At 40.0% G+C, this 14,607-nt stretch overlaps 1 protein-coding gene across 2 annotated transcripts in view; it reads right to left on the minus strand.

The window, feature by feature from the left end:
- Positions 1–4,399: 4,399 nt before the first annotated feature.
- MAP1B (microtubule associated protein 1B) overlaps positions 4,400–14,607 on the minus strand; it is a gene marked incomplete at its 3' end in the record, with an annotated part of 75,975 nt that continues 65,767 nt past the window's right edge. Inside the window, exons 5-8 of one of the 2 annotated variants that reach the window (XM_082013258.1) lie at positions 8,786–14,196; positions 7,686–8,581; positions 5,282–5,520; positions 4,400–4,555 (exon numbers count right to left, since the gene is read on the minus strand). In XM_082013258.1, coding sequence (XP_081869384.1) covers positions 4,400–4,555; positions 5,282–5,520; positions 7,686–8,581; positions 8,786–14,196 — 6,702 coding nt within the window. Of the gene's footprint in view, positions 4,556–5,281; positions 5,521–7,685; positions 14,197–14,607 lie in introns of both variants that reach the window. The other variant, XM_082013257.1, reaches the window with a different exon arrangement.

The raw sequence follows: 14,607 nt of genomic DNA on the forward strand, positions 1-14,607 counted from the left end.
ACACAAAGACAAGAAACATGTCAACACCACTTTACCACTTTTATATTTTATTGTGGAACTGAGTTTGTCCTTTACATCAAATATCCTCAGTGGAAGGGGGGATATTGCACACAAATATCATAAAAGCACTACATATTACTTTCACTAGAAACTAATTTTCTACATTAGGTATGACTGGATAGAATAGAAGTGATGCAGGATTATAAGACATAATACCATACACAGCTGCAGACTGACACAAACACCATTCAGAACAAGAGAGAGGAGGTGTGTGAGGTGCTTCTCAGCCAGCAACAAGACTGCTTCCTTCCATAGTTTGGAAGATAATGGCTGCATGCAAATGTGTGAAAGCATACTGCAGATTTCCTCTTCTACAGTTGTGATTACAGCCCAGTCTTGAAGAAGTAGCTCCTGCCATCTGGAGCTCCTAGCTAGTCTAGTGCGGAGAAGCTGCTTGTTTAATTATTCTTTTTTTTTTTCTTTCTGTATTTTTATGCCATTGTTTTATTTAGTTACTTAATTTTTTTAGATTTTTTGTAAAGTCACAACAGACTTTTTTTTCTTTTTATTTTAAACCAGGTGAATAATATAATTGCATTCTACGAAATGCTTACGCCTAGTTGCTTTTAGTGTTTTGTTCAATTATTAAGTGAAAAGATGAAAGTTTACAGTTTCTTTCAAGTGTAAACACTATGCTTTTTCCTTTTCTAATAAATCCAGACCAACAAAATTACTATTTCTCTCAAAACACCATTACTGAGCAGGAACCTCTGGCGACAGATGAACAAAGAGAAGCGTATGACAGAAATGTCCCAAATGCACAGTAAGCGCTCTTTGGAGCTGACTAGCTTGTGGTGGGAGGGATTGAAAATTCGATTAACAAATTGATTAAATCTTTGTAAATGAGTACCGCAACTCTCCTAAAATGCGTAAGCTATCGTAGACAATTAAAAAACCCCACATTCATATACACAGTTATCTCCATTCACCACAGTATGTAAAGTAAGTAAAAAAAAAAAATCAGAAGTGATTTCTATGAAAGATGGGGTGGAAATAGAGGTCAATGAAGTCAGGCCCACCACAGGACTTTGAAAAGGCATGCAAGAGAGGCCCTGTCCAAGTTCAGGAGCAGGGCGGGATCCCCAAAGTTAATTCCTCATTGAATTATATGAAGCAGTAGAGTAATAGCATAAAGATCATGACTGGGGATGCTGTTATGGGTGATATCATCATTTAAATGGAGTGTCCTTTACACTCAGATATTGAATCTTTATAATTAGAGTAATCAATAACAAACCATGCTCCTAGAAATCTATGCTGATCAACAGCACTCATCGTTAATGTACACGGTACATTTTGATGACTGTTACACTAAACTAATTGTGTAGTACCAGGGCTAGCACTAGCACTGTTAGATTAGTTCCACAGGCAGGAAAGACATTAAGGGCAAGAGGAGCTAATGGAGGAGTTCATCGCCATGTTGGACCCAGGCGCCATTGCCATTTGTAAGGGAATGGATGGAACAGGTATTGCAATGTCTCAGAATAGCCAGACCGGGGTTTTAATATTCTTGTACCAGCAAAAAAGCAAATGTACATTTTAAGATCAGCTGTAACTGTCTTAATTATTATTATTATTTTAAAAGTAAAACAAATGCTTGAGCCATCACAAACTTGCTTGGGGAGACTTAAGGCTTGATTCCAATTTCATTTACAGTAGGACCAAATGACCATAACTTTGCTCCCGATTCACAGGAGTAAGTGGCATAAGTGAGATTAGTCTCAGGACAACTGCTGTACTTCAAACATATTTTCTACCAAAGCAGAGATACAAACCACTTCAGATGTTGTCAGAAAATCAGAAAATCTGTTCCCACCCACTCAAAAAGTCTGAAATCTGACCTATATAAGAAAGTAGACAAAGCAGAAAGAATTGTAGAAATAGTACAACTATTCTGCCAAACATTTTGCCTATAACTTTGTAGACTGTATTACAACAGCAATTTTAAGTGAACGATTATGAGCCCAGCAAACATGCTTGTTTTCACAATACCTTTCCATCTGCCTTTTGTGCCACAGTCATTCCGAGTTATTCTTAACGACTTAAAAGGTATAGCAATAAATAAAACAGCATTGCTAGAGATACCTAAAAAAAAGAGAAGACATTAAAAATAAATCAAAACCCCCAACAACTAAGAAACAGTAATTCACAGCATTAAATGGGCCTCAGGGGCCCACATTTAAGGGACCCTAAAGCAGTATAAAGAAAAACCTCATAAAAATTAGGAGTGCAAACATATACCTGTTAAACAAAAATACCCTAACAATGTAAAATTGAAATAAATTATACGTAAAGAAAACAAAATGAGGTCACAGTTCACTACATTGTGAAACTTAATACCAGCCGTCATAGTGAATCATACAGACCAGCACATATGTCCATTCTGGAGGCCTTTGCACCTTCTTTAAATGCAGATTTGCAAACCTTCTACAATGTAACAAGATTTTTTAAGTTGGGGTAAAATTTCTAGGACTAAAAAATCCAGACTGTTTTAAATCACAGAACAGCGATGCTGTTCCTCTGCAAGCAGTCTAGAGAAGGAAAGGAAGGGGGAGAAGAAGGAGGAAAGGAAGGAGGAAAGGGTTAAAGAAGTATAAAAGAAGAGGCAAGGAAAGGAAGAGGAAAGGAAGAAGGAAGGAAGAGGAAGAGTAAAAGAAGAGGAAGATTAAAAGAAGAGGAAATAAGAGGAGGGAAGGGGACTTATTTTAGCTTATTGCTTGTTCTATTTTTTCAAGATCTTGTGAGGTTTGAGAATGGAGGTTGCACCCTTGTAAGTATTAGGCAATCAGCTTTTCAAATCCCATTTTTTGTCATCATCAATAGATTAATTTTACCACCAGGGTGCCCTTCAATGCCGCCCACCACCCACAAGGTATTGGCAGTTGACCATTTTCAATAAATTTTACCTCAATATCTATTCTCACTAGACCTTAAACAATGTAATTCATTTATCTTACAAAACTACTAAAAAAAATTGCCTTCACCTGAAAAAATTTGCTTTGCATTTTCCTGTAAATGAAAACGTGTGTTAAAAATTCATCTATTACAAGTTCACGCAGCACTGAAAAAAGGTTTCTGTACATTTGTTCCCATATTCACTCGTGATTTAAACAAGTAAGGTAAGATAAAAGAAGGTTGAATACCGTACAGGCTCGCAAGTAACATTTTTCATCATTCTGAACATTTCACTAAGTTTGGTAACTCTGATACTGGACACCACTTCAATCTCGCTTCCACAGTACAAAAGAAGATTTCGCAAAAATGCTCATCTTGTGTTGTTGAGCTGTCCAGGTGCATCTGTGAAGCGTTCACATAACTAACACAGGTAATTCATAGCACCAAGCTGTTTGACCAGTCAGATAGGTTTCTAGTACCGCATATGCACACTCACACTTCTTTACTAGTGTAACTATGATTCTACACAGATGTTTTATAAATTTGCTGTCTCAACATTAAAAAATAAGTGCATCAAGTTTATTTGTACATTCAAGTCACTTTCTAAGGCAAACTGTCTACTATATGTACTCCCGACCGCTTTGGTATTTTTATTCAGTTAATTGACAGTGGACATGGGTGTTCAAGCATGCGGACAGGTCAGTTCTGGCTGGAATGAGTGGACTTTCACTGGGAGCATGCCTTAGACCAACAATTCTGTATGTTAAAAGAAAGGTTTTAGATTTCTGGATGGGGTGCAGCCTATGTGCATATTTGGCCTATGATTGTTATGGTATGTCAGTATGCAGAGTTCAAATTAAAGTGGAAAACTGCTGATGAGCGTTTAGGTGTACGTCCCTTCCTGGCCACGTTCTATTTCTTTTTATTTTCCAGCTAACTTAATACTGTAAAAAAAGAATCCCCCTTACAATAGGTCAGATTGATACAAATTTGAAACTTTATTTTCATGTGACAGCATAAGCAGACTGCAGTAAGCGATACATCTATTGCCATGAGACCAATGCAGATCTAATTATTTATTACTTCCTCCTCCTACCCCTCCCTCGCTTTCTCTCTCTTTGTGTTTCTTTAGAGGGCAAATGCCTCCACCTGGCAGAAGTCAGTTGGGGCTGCTAGTGCATGGTTTCCAAATGTTCAGCGGAGATGAAACTGGATCTGTATTTTCGGAGTAATCTGAACCCTACTATGGGAATACTGTTTTTTCCCTTAGCAATCAGCAAAGACTGAAAAATATTAGTGACTTGCATCACCATGACACAGTATAGCATTTGGCAGGTATATAGTTCAGCAGTTGAAATAGCTGGGTTGAATTTTTAGAAAAGGTGTTTTCAAACTGAAGAATATCTGGAAACAAAGTTTAATCTTGTGATGCGTGGTCTTGTTCTTACAGTTCAATCTTGCATGCGGGAAAAGATTCATCTTGCATAACAACAGTGCTGCTGCTTGCCAAAACCATGATGTTGAGGTTCTGCTGTTTCTCGTGCGTGTCTTGGTACCATTCCCTCATCACTTCTGAGTCGTGGGTTGGGATTAAGGTCACCTACAACACAAAACAGGAGATGTCCTCAGGAATGGACAACAGAAAGAGCTGATAAGAAAAATGTCTTTGTAAGAAGCCCCAGCCAACAAGTACGTTTCTATTTTGGAAAGAATGGGAATTTATGCAATAAATACTTGAATAAACGGATGGATGGACAGACAAAAGGAAATATATAAGCATGTAGGTAAGGTAATATTACTGCAAAGAAGTAGTTTATCAAAATAAAACCTTGCTTTTGTAAGGTGCTGAGATGCAGCTTTCCAGAGAAGTAGCAGTCTGCAGTCTGCTCTTCAGACTATGGCCAAATATTTTGTTCACTTCTTGATCACAATGGAAAGGCATATGAAGTTTGCAAGTGTACATGATTACCATATAAACCATGAAACATTCACTTTTCTTTCCTACTTACAAACTGCAGCATTTCCAAACTTGGATCATACATGGTATAGTAACAAATGAAACAGCCAAATGGTCCTGTAAACCAGCTCCCGACTGTTTTATCCTCCAGGAATATGTTGGAAGGGCCAGAAATGGGGGTGTGTCTAAGTGCGGTGCAGCTCTGTGCTTCACTTGGGTGTCCTCCCATATCATCGGTGAAACAAGGTGCCCAGCCTGGGGACCCCATTCCCCGGCAGCCCCTGTCCACTCCAGAGGTGCTCTGGCTTCCCATAGTTGCTTCTTAGAGAAGGTTAGATTTCCTGGTAGAGATACTAGTGAAGAGCCTACCTGCATGTTACTCTCCCACTGTGCCTTGCCCTCCAGCAGGGAGTCCAGAACAGCCCTGCTTGGCTCCTCTGCTGCAGAATCGTTCCCGCTCACCACATAATACGATGATCGCACCCTCTTGAAAAACTCAATGTCAACATTCTTGCTACTGCTGTGGTTGGGAATGTACACCAGATCCAAATACACCGGAGGTCCCGGAGGCACTGCTGTAGATTTTGCCACCTTAGTATTCCCAGGTCCTTCAGAAATCAAACAACAAAAGAATATATAACAGACTAGTTAAAAACATGTATTTATTAATTAGTTATAACCGCTGAGGTGAGATGTGTCCAATTCTGGCATTACCCTCCTACATCTAATGACATGTTCCAGCTTTGTTGTATTCCAATTATGATTGTAACGGGAGAACAAACCTGAATAACTGTAACTATATAATACAATAAAAACTCACTACCACATAACCAGCAACTGACTGAACCTTTCCCAGTAATATACTACTATTATCCAACAATTTCTATGCAGGGCTGTGATTACTGAATTACCATTCAATAAATGGTAATTTAATTCTGGGTTAAGAAGTACAACTTTTCAAAAGTCTCAGGTATGCATGACTATAAAACCTACGGTCACGCAGGGAGCCATGCAGATTTTAAGCAGTCCTGAGATTTGGGGTATCAGCACATAGCAAGACATGGTAGCTGTTGATAATGCTCAGACTGCCTTACAAGTGCATCAGGAAGATGCTACACGTGAACAGAAAAAGGGGCAGAGAGGAACTTGGCAGGACAGAGAAACTTGTAAAGCAATTACTTCAGGGAACTGAGAACAAGTATTTATTTGCCTGCTGGATACTTATTTGCATACACAAATTAGCCACTTATCACAAAAAGTAGGGGAAGCATGGTTTTGCTGCTCTACATAGTATAGTACTTGTTCTAAGAAGAGCTTTAGTCAAAAGGAAGTTCAAAGTTTAAACACTTACATTAAAAATGCTACCCCCCCAAAAAAAAAGCAGCTTTTGCTATGCACTGGATCATGGCGAGAACTGAAAATCAGGATTCAACCAGTAATTTTATGCAGATAATTACCATGTATGTTCTATTTGCCTTCTCCTGTTGTTACGGAGGATTAAGTTTGGTAAACAAACTTAATTATCTGAGCAATACAATCTACTTAGGGTCACATTCTCTAAAGCCAGCAAAGTCCACTACAGTTGTCTAGTATGCCCCGCCATTCATCATAGGGCAATATGCCAAATAAGCATCATGATATGATAAGATTTCCTGAATTAGAGAGTTTTCACTTTTATCTCTTACAATTTTTTACCATAAAATCTGAACTGTGGATACTAACACTAGATAAAATATTAGATATTACATGTTACACTTAAATGTCGTCATCAAATAGAGTCTTGCCTTTTGCTCTAGCATATACCTCAGAAGTATACTTGAAGGAAGAAGAATGTCATATAGAGCTAAAGTGCTGGAGAAATGTAGAGCATGAGGAAATATGCTGCTGCTTTGAAACGTATCTACTAACAAAGATACGCAAATAATGGTGTAAGAAAGGTGCAGTGGACCACTTAAAATGGAGAAGCTAAAGACAGTTGAATGTTGGTTTGTTTGTGCTGAATCCTAGACCTGTTTCTTGTAAAAAAGCTTTCAACAGAACATCAGTCCTGACAACAGCAAAATCAAAGTATCCCCCAAATACTCTCTAACAAGATCTGCCGGAAACAACAGATTAGCACAATGCCTCCTTCAGTAATCTAATTAATATTTTATTACTACTTGGAATACACAACAGTCATTCAAAATTACATTAACTTTCTGTATGTTTAGTCATCACTGATGGCATAAGACCTTAACCAGATTATGTGATGTACGTGCTTAGTTCACTGAAAGTGCTCTTACTACTGTTAGAATTTTTTTAAATACTTCTTTTAAAATTAATCCAATTAATTCAAGAAGTAATAAGAGCATCCAATGGCCAATAGTACCTTTGCCTCCCACGATATTAAATTGCATTAATTTATGTTAACAGAATTGTGCTTACTTGTTTCTTACAATGAATACAGTGGTTCACTTTACTACTGATTTCACTTCACCTACAAAAAGTGGTACTTTTAATTCTGCTAGTTGGTTAACAGTTTAGACAGCTAGTATTAAGTTCCTTATATTTTATGTACTCCCTGAGCAAACTGACACACCAAGTTTGTCAGATTACAAAAGTTAATTTACTGAATTTCATGCATTTAAATTTGGCATTTACACGCTGAATTTATATTTAAAACTTGGACTTTCTTTGCTGATTTGCTACAAAACACATTCTCAGCTGATATAAAGGCAAACTAACTTCACTGTTAAGAAAATCTTAACACTAGAGAACTGCTATCTGTCTTCACCTGTGGTTGCAGTCTTTGCTGACTTGGATGTTGTTACATTTGCTGCATTCTTGGTGTCCTTATCTTTCTCTTCCACTCGAGACTTTACTTGTGGACTAGAGATATTTTTGGTTGCCTTCTCCTCAAACTCCTTCTTTTTTGAAGTTGGTTTGGGAGTTTTGTCTAAAGATTCTTTTTGAGCTGGTTTTGGTAAAGCCATTTGTTTTGATTTACCATCACTTTTTTTAACAGGAGAAGCCGACTTTGTCTTAGTACCCTGTTTTTTTGTCTTTGTCTTTTCTTTGAGGTCCTTCTTCAAAGGTTTACCCAAATTCTGATCAACAGGCAGAGCCTCTGGATCAACCATGCAAACATCAGGGTGCCTAGGGGAAGGGCTGCGATCCTGCATCGGGAGAGGCGGCGGGTCAATGTATTTGTACGTAATTGTCTTGTCTGTCGGAATGGTTTCTGACTCATCTTCTGAGTCAATGTTAGCATCTGCAGTGATGGAAGGACATTCCTCAGTCTCAGGGGGAACATCCGAATCTGTCTGAGATGGGACAGACTCACTCACAGATGTGGGAGGGGTTTCATCACACTGCCGCCCTTGCTGCTTTCCCCCAGAAGGTGGCTGAGATCCCCCAGATTGAGTTAATGGCTTCTCTTGATCTTGAGACTGTTCTTCACTTGCAAACCACTCAAGGGGGTTTGGGTTGATAAATGAAGGTGAAAGTTCAGTTTTGGGGTGTTTATATTCACAAGAGGACACAAGACATAAGTCAACATCTTGACGGGATTCTGCTAATGATTTTCCTGGAGTGAAGTGACCACTTGCTTCATAGGGATAGCTAGCAGCTTCAGGTGACCTGGTGGCTCTCCCAGTCGTCTCAAATGAGTAATCTGTGGCTTCAAGTGAACTGGAGGCTTTCCCAGTTGCCTCACAGGAGTAAGCCATGGCCTCTGGTGACCTAGTGGTTCTCCCAGTTGTCTCATAGCAGGGCCTAATGGCTTCTGGTGACTTAGGTGCTTTCTCTGTTGTCTCATAGGAGTAATCCATAGTATCGGGTGATCTCGTAGCTTTCCCAATTATCTCATAGGAATAATCTGTGTCCCCAGGTGACCTGGTGGTTTTCCCAGTCATCTCATAGGAATAATCCACAGCCCCTGTTGACCTGGTGGTTTTCCCCGTCATCTCATAAGAATAATCTGTGGCCTCAGATGACCTAATGTTTTTTGCAATTATCTCATAGGAATAATCCGTGGCCTCAGGTGACTTAGTAGTTTTCCCAGTTGTCATACAGGAATAATCCATGGCCTCAGGTGACCTAGTAGTTTTCCCAGTTTTCTCATAGGAATAATCCGTGGCCTGAGGTGATCTAGTAGATTTTCCAATAGCCTCATAGGAGTTGCTAATATCTTCTGGTGACCTAGTAGTTTTCTCTGTGGCCTCATATGAATAACTAAGTTCTTCTGGTGACCTGCTGCTTTTCTCTGAATCATCTTTTTCTGGGCTGAGTAAAGGTTCTGGACTGTGCTTTGTTGGGGGTTCCTGGTAACCAAATGCTTTGACAGAGGACATTTGCAGTGACAACAACGGTGTGTGACTAACTGACACTGATTCTGTGATTGCAGGAGGTGAATCTGGAAAACTAGGAGAGTACAGAGGAGAAGATTCCCTTGGAGTTAATGGAGATAGGTCAGACTTCGGTGACAGCTTTTCTCCTAGGCTTTGCACCTTTTCTGAGGTAAAAGAATGTAGTGACATATCTCTGGGTGGAACAGCACCTGAAAAAGTTTCCTCTGGCAGTGGTGAAGTTACCTGGGAAGGCGTATGAGCTGAGGAAGTTGAAGATGAAGCTTCAATTTGAGAAACTGAAATAATTTCTGAAATATCTTTCTCCTGAGAGTAAGATGACTGCTCCACAGGGGAAATCTTCTGTGCAAAAGTAGTCTCTTGTATATCTGAAGGGCTATAATCTACTTCTGTTGGTCCATTTTCAGATATATGGTGTGCACTAGTGCCTACAGTAGGATATTCCGGAGATTGCCTACTAAAGTCCATTGCTAAAGACTGCTCAGGGGACTCCTGACCAAATTCTACTGACATAGTTGACTGCTCAGGAGATCTTTGATCATGCACCAGTGGTCTTGATTTTGTGGTTTTAGGTGAGAAATCTGGTGGAGAAATTGACATGGGCCTTGGGCACTCTTCCTTAGATGGAGACATTTCTGTTTCCTGAAAAGTCGTTGGTGTTTGTACAACTGACACTGAAAGGGAATCATCAACCTCAGTAGAGTGGGGAGATCCAACCTCAGCATGCAAAGAAGGAGATACATCATCAGCAGTTGGTTCTGGAAATGAACTAGTAGCAACAGATGCTGTAGAGACAGAAGCTACTCCTTCTATATGGGAATAGGTGTCTTCTGCCACAACTTCATCAACAGGAGTTGCAGACTTGTCAGAAACAGTGCCTTCAGAAATGGACATTTTTGTATCTTCCTTTAAAGAACCAAACTGACCGATATCTATTTGAGTAGGTGAGAGATCACCTGGTAACTTCCGCTCATCCAAGACCAGTGAAGACTGGGAACTGCTGGGTTCTGTATCCTCCATTTTCCTTTCTAGGCTGAAGCCTTCCCTAGCTGCCATAAATTCCATACTTTTTTCATCTTGTTTTTCTTGGAAAAGGCCCACAGAGCTGGCTTCAGAAGCTGGGCTCATCTGAATAGGTGATTTTTCTTTTTCAGGTTTCACTTCAGAAGCACTTCCATAGTCTCTGGTGGGAGACTTTAAATCAGCACTCAAAAATATATCATAAGTGGTCTCTGAACCTATCAGTGGTCGACCCCGTAGAGGTGAGAGAACCTTTTCAATAGGAGATTCTGAATCTGGTACAGGCTCATCCATAGGGCTTATTCTGTGTTTTGCAGAGTCATCTTTGACTTCACTGAATTCAAAGCTAACAGGAGCTTCTGTTGACTTTTCACTGGTTTCAGAGGGAAGCTGACTAGACTTTTCATCAGTGGGCGACTGATAATAAGGTGTGTGGCCCGCACTACCAGCAGCAGACTGTGAGGGAGATGCTACTTCTAACGTTTTATCTTCAGGGCTTGCACAGTGTTCTTCAGCAACTTCTTGATGCACATCAGGTAATGTAGCAATGGGGACAGGCTCAGATGAGACCTTGATCTCATTGGGAGTGAGCGAAAAGTTCACACTACGTTCACCCAGTGGTGTTTTGGCAACAGGTGATGGAGGGGACAAACTGTCAGCTGGACTCTTGGCTGCACTATGTTTTCCACCAACATCATCTTGATAGGATTCTTTGATTTCTAATTTAGCAGTGCCTTGGATTTCACTTCCTTTTTGCTGGTATACATCTTGGAAGGCAGATTTGCAGAATTTGTCTTCCTCTAATGAAGAAGGTGGTGAGATGGTGGAAGCTGAGGCGTTATAGTCTTTACCTTCTGTGGCCTCTGTTTTGGATCCTTCAGATAATCCATTAAAAGCATCTGGAAATGGAGAAAGTTTAGGCCTGCCAAACTCTTGAGAGTACAGTGATGTCTCATACTTGGTAATGTTCACATACTCCTGAGAGGGTGACTCACTTTCTTCATTGTTAGTTTCATCACTCATAACATCCCGGGGTGTTGACATTTCATCCATTGGAGTTGGTTCACTGGATATTTCGATGGTAGACTGTGTGTAACCTGAAGTAGCAGTGAACTCCTCAGGCTGATCTTCTCTATTTTCTTCATCAGAAACAGTGGCTTCACTTTCTGAACCACCAGGTAATGTCTCATCGTGGATAGAAGATGCTGGTTCAACTGCTGGAGACTGAGGCTCTGAGCGTTTTGTTGGTGTAATTATGAGTAGGCCATATTTGTCTTCAACTTCACCAGCTTCTGCAGCTTTGTCTACCACAGCCATCACATAATCTTCTTCAGCTTCTATTTTTTCAGTTTCCTCTTCATCTCTGATGTCTTCTGCTTTGTCTTCTTCCTCTTCAGTCTTTTCGGTGTCTGCCTTTTCTATTGCTTCGTCCCTGTCTTCCTCAGCCCGTTCATCTGATGCCTCATAACGTGCCTTTTCAATATATTTTTCATCTTTAATGTTAGCATCTGCTTCGGCCATTATTTCTGAGCTCTCTTCAATTTTTCTTGCTTCTTCCATAGTGTCCAGTGGTATCTTTTCTTCTTCATATTCACCTCGTTCTTCAGCTTCTTCTGTCTCTGCCTTTTCCTCATAATCTCCTGCTTCGGATAATTCTTCCAAGCCAGTTCCCTCATCTTCAAACTTTTCATTGTCATCAACCCTGTGCTCTTCCACAGGTTCCAGTTCTTCAGGTGTCTGTTCACACTCAGCCTCTGTGGTAGTTATGCCTTCATCAGAGGACTCGGCAGGTCCTTCATTATCCAATTTTTCCTTTTGTACTTCAAAGGCCTCTTTTTGTACTGCGCCAGTGAGTTTTAGTTCATCCTCTATGAGTGCAACTTGAGGTTTTGTTTCTTCTATTGTTTCTACTTCTTCAGCTTTTAATTCCTCAAAATCCTTTGTTAAATCCTCTGGTGAAGACATAAGGGATCTCTCCACTTCAAGTTCTTTTCCACTGGCTGTAATTTCTGCAGCTGCTACAGTTGTGGCAGCAACTCCAGCTGCTGCAAGGGCAGCTTGTGCACCACTGACTTTGATCTCCTTCTTCACAGTCTTAACTTTTCCTTTTTCCTTTGGCTTTCCAGCATGTACTGCTTCTTTTTTAGCAGGTTCCTCCTTTTGTGGTTTAGGCTTTGCTGCTGGCTTTTTGGCTTCAGTCAAAAGAGAAGCTGTCTTCTTTGTTTCTTTAGGAACCTTTTTGATGTCCTTTTTGTCTTCTTTTTCTTCCTTCTTAATTTCTTTATTCTCTTCTTTTTTAGCTTCTTTTTTAGTTGCCTTTGTTGAAGCTTCTTTATTTACTTCTTTCTTAGTTTCCTTCTTCTCTTCCTTTTTCACCTCTTTTTTAACTTCTTTCTTGATTTCTTCTTTTTTGGGCTTTTCCTCTTTTTTGATGGAAGTTTTCTCCTCTTTTTTATAAATTTCTTTCTTTGTTTTTTCCTTTTCCTCTTTCTTTTCTTCAGGTTTTGCTTTGACTTCCTTTTTGACTGGCTTTTCCTTTGACACTTTTGGTTTTACAGCTATACTTTGTTTTTCAGGAATTTCAGATTTTACTACTTTTTCTTTAATTGTTATGGTTTTTTCTGCCACTATAGGTTTGGTCTCCACTTTTGCTGGTTTCTCTTTTTTAACTGGAACTTTTTCTTTGCTTTCCAACTTCTGAGGCTTTTCCAGTGCTGAACTAGGCTTTGCAGGCTCCTGTGTTTCTTCTTTAGATTCTTTTCTGACAAGCTTGCTTGGTGCTATCTTTGCAGCAGTCTTGAGACTCTCCTTGCTGTCTGCTCGTTGTTTCAACTTCGCTTGTTTCACAGGCACACTAGCAATGTTCCCAGTTAGGTCTTTTTGTGCAACCACTGGTTGTTTAAGGAAGTCTAAGTGTTTGAGTTTTTCTAGTCCTTCTAGAATATTATACTGGGTGCTGTTTCCAGGAAACAGAACTCGGATTATTTTTTCTGCAGGATTAGCCGGATGCCACACAAGCAGGGACGAGATAGAGGTGAAGTAGGATAAGGGAATGTCTAGTTCTTGGCCATTTGGTAGCAGGAATCGATCTTTGTTAGTACCACTCCACTGCTGCATAAAGTATTGCATCTCTTTGCTATTTTTGACAGGATTAAGCACATACATCTCAAGCTTGCCAACTCCCATTTTTTGAAATAAAATGATGGGGTCGATGGTACTTCCCACATTTCTGAAAAGAGGTTCTGGTTTCATAGACAATTTATTTAAATATTGGAGAGTAAAACAAGCTTCTTCGACACTCCTTTTTACTCTAAAGCTAGGATCCAGGTTCTTCAAGTTCTCAGGTACATTAAGGAATACAACTCCTAATTCAGGTGAGATCAGATTTTTCATCCAGTCACTGTTGGTAGTAGACCCTTGGGACTGTTCCTCTTCTAGTTCAGCTATCTTTCGCTGAAGCATGCTATTGATTCCTGGAAGGTTGTCATCTCCAATGTGAGTGAGCAGAATGGAATCTACCCTGTCCAAGTGCCGGATGAGTTTCCAAAAACAAGATTTTCTTTCAGAACCTCCATTGATAAGCATGTTGAAACCATTCACTGCAAACAACGCAGAGTCTCCTCTTCCCCCTGGGAAAATATAACAGCAGGGCTTGGAGAGCTTCAAGAAGCCTCCTGAGGTTGGAGGTTCCAAAATGTCAAAGGGTGATGGCACTTCTACTGATTCTGACAGATACTCTGTGAATTCAGAAAGTCCTTCCATTTCAGGCAATACGGAAGCTGAGTTGAGTTTAATGTTAATAAAGTCTTGAAGGTTGTGTCTGTCAAGGTTGGAATTTTTCCAGTCTCCTTCTTCAGGGCAGAAAAGAGTTAGGCTGGCTTTATTGGCAGGGTGTGTAGTGCTCAATAATTCACCAATCTAGGGTTGTAAAACAAAAACACAAGAAGATGCACATAAATTCATTTTTTAATGACAATTAATGTCAGAACATAATATTTCCTGATCAGATAGATAAAACGTTTTTCATTCACTTCTGCAGCAGTGAGTACCTGTCCTAGAAGCTGAAGGAACCTGTTATCACAATTAGTTTACTACCGTATTTTTTTAAATACAAAGAAGGACCTTATTCCTGGATCCTATTGCCCAAAGGACAACAGTACCCCAAGGTTCCCCCTTCCTTCCCTCCACCCTTTATAGGAGGATGGCACAAGCTTTTATATTGAGAGGGTATGAGAACTATGAGGCTAACGCTGCCACTACCTCTACCATTGGCTCATGAACCTCACTGCTGCCCCAGTCCACCCAGAAAACCCAGCCAAATATGTATGG

The sequence above is a fragment of the Phaethon aethereus genome (assembly GCF_964289735.1).
Source record: "Phaethon aethereus genome assembly, chromosome: Z".
Taxonomy (NCBI): Eukaryota; Metazoa; Chordata; class Aves; order Phaethontiformes; family Phaethontidae; genus Phaethon; species Phaethon aethereus.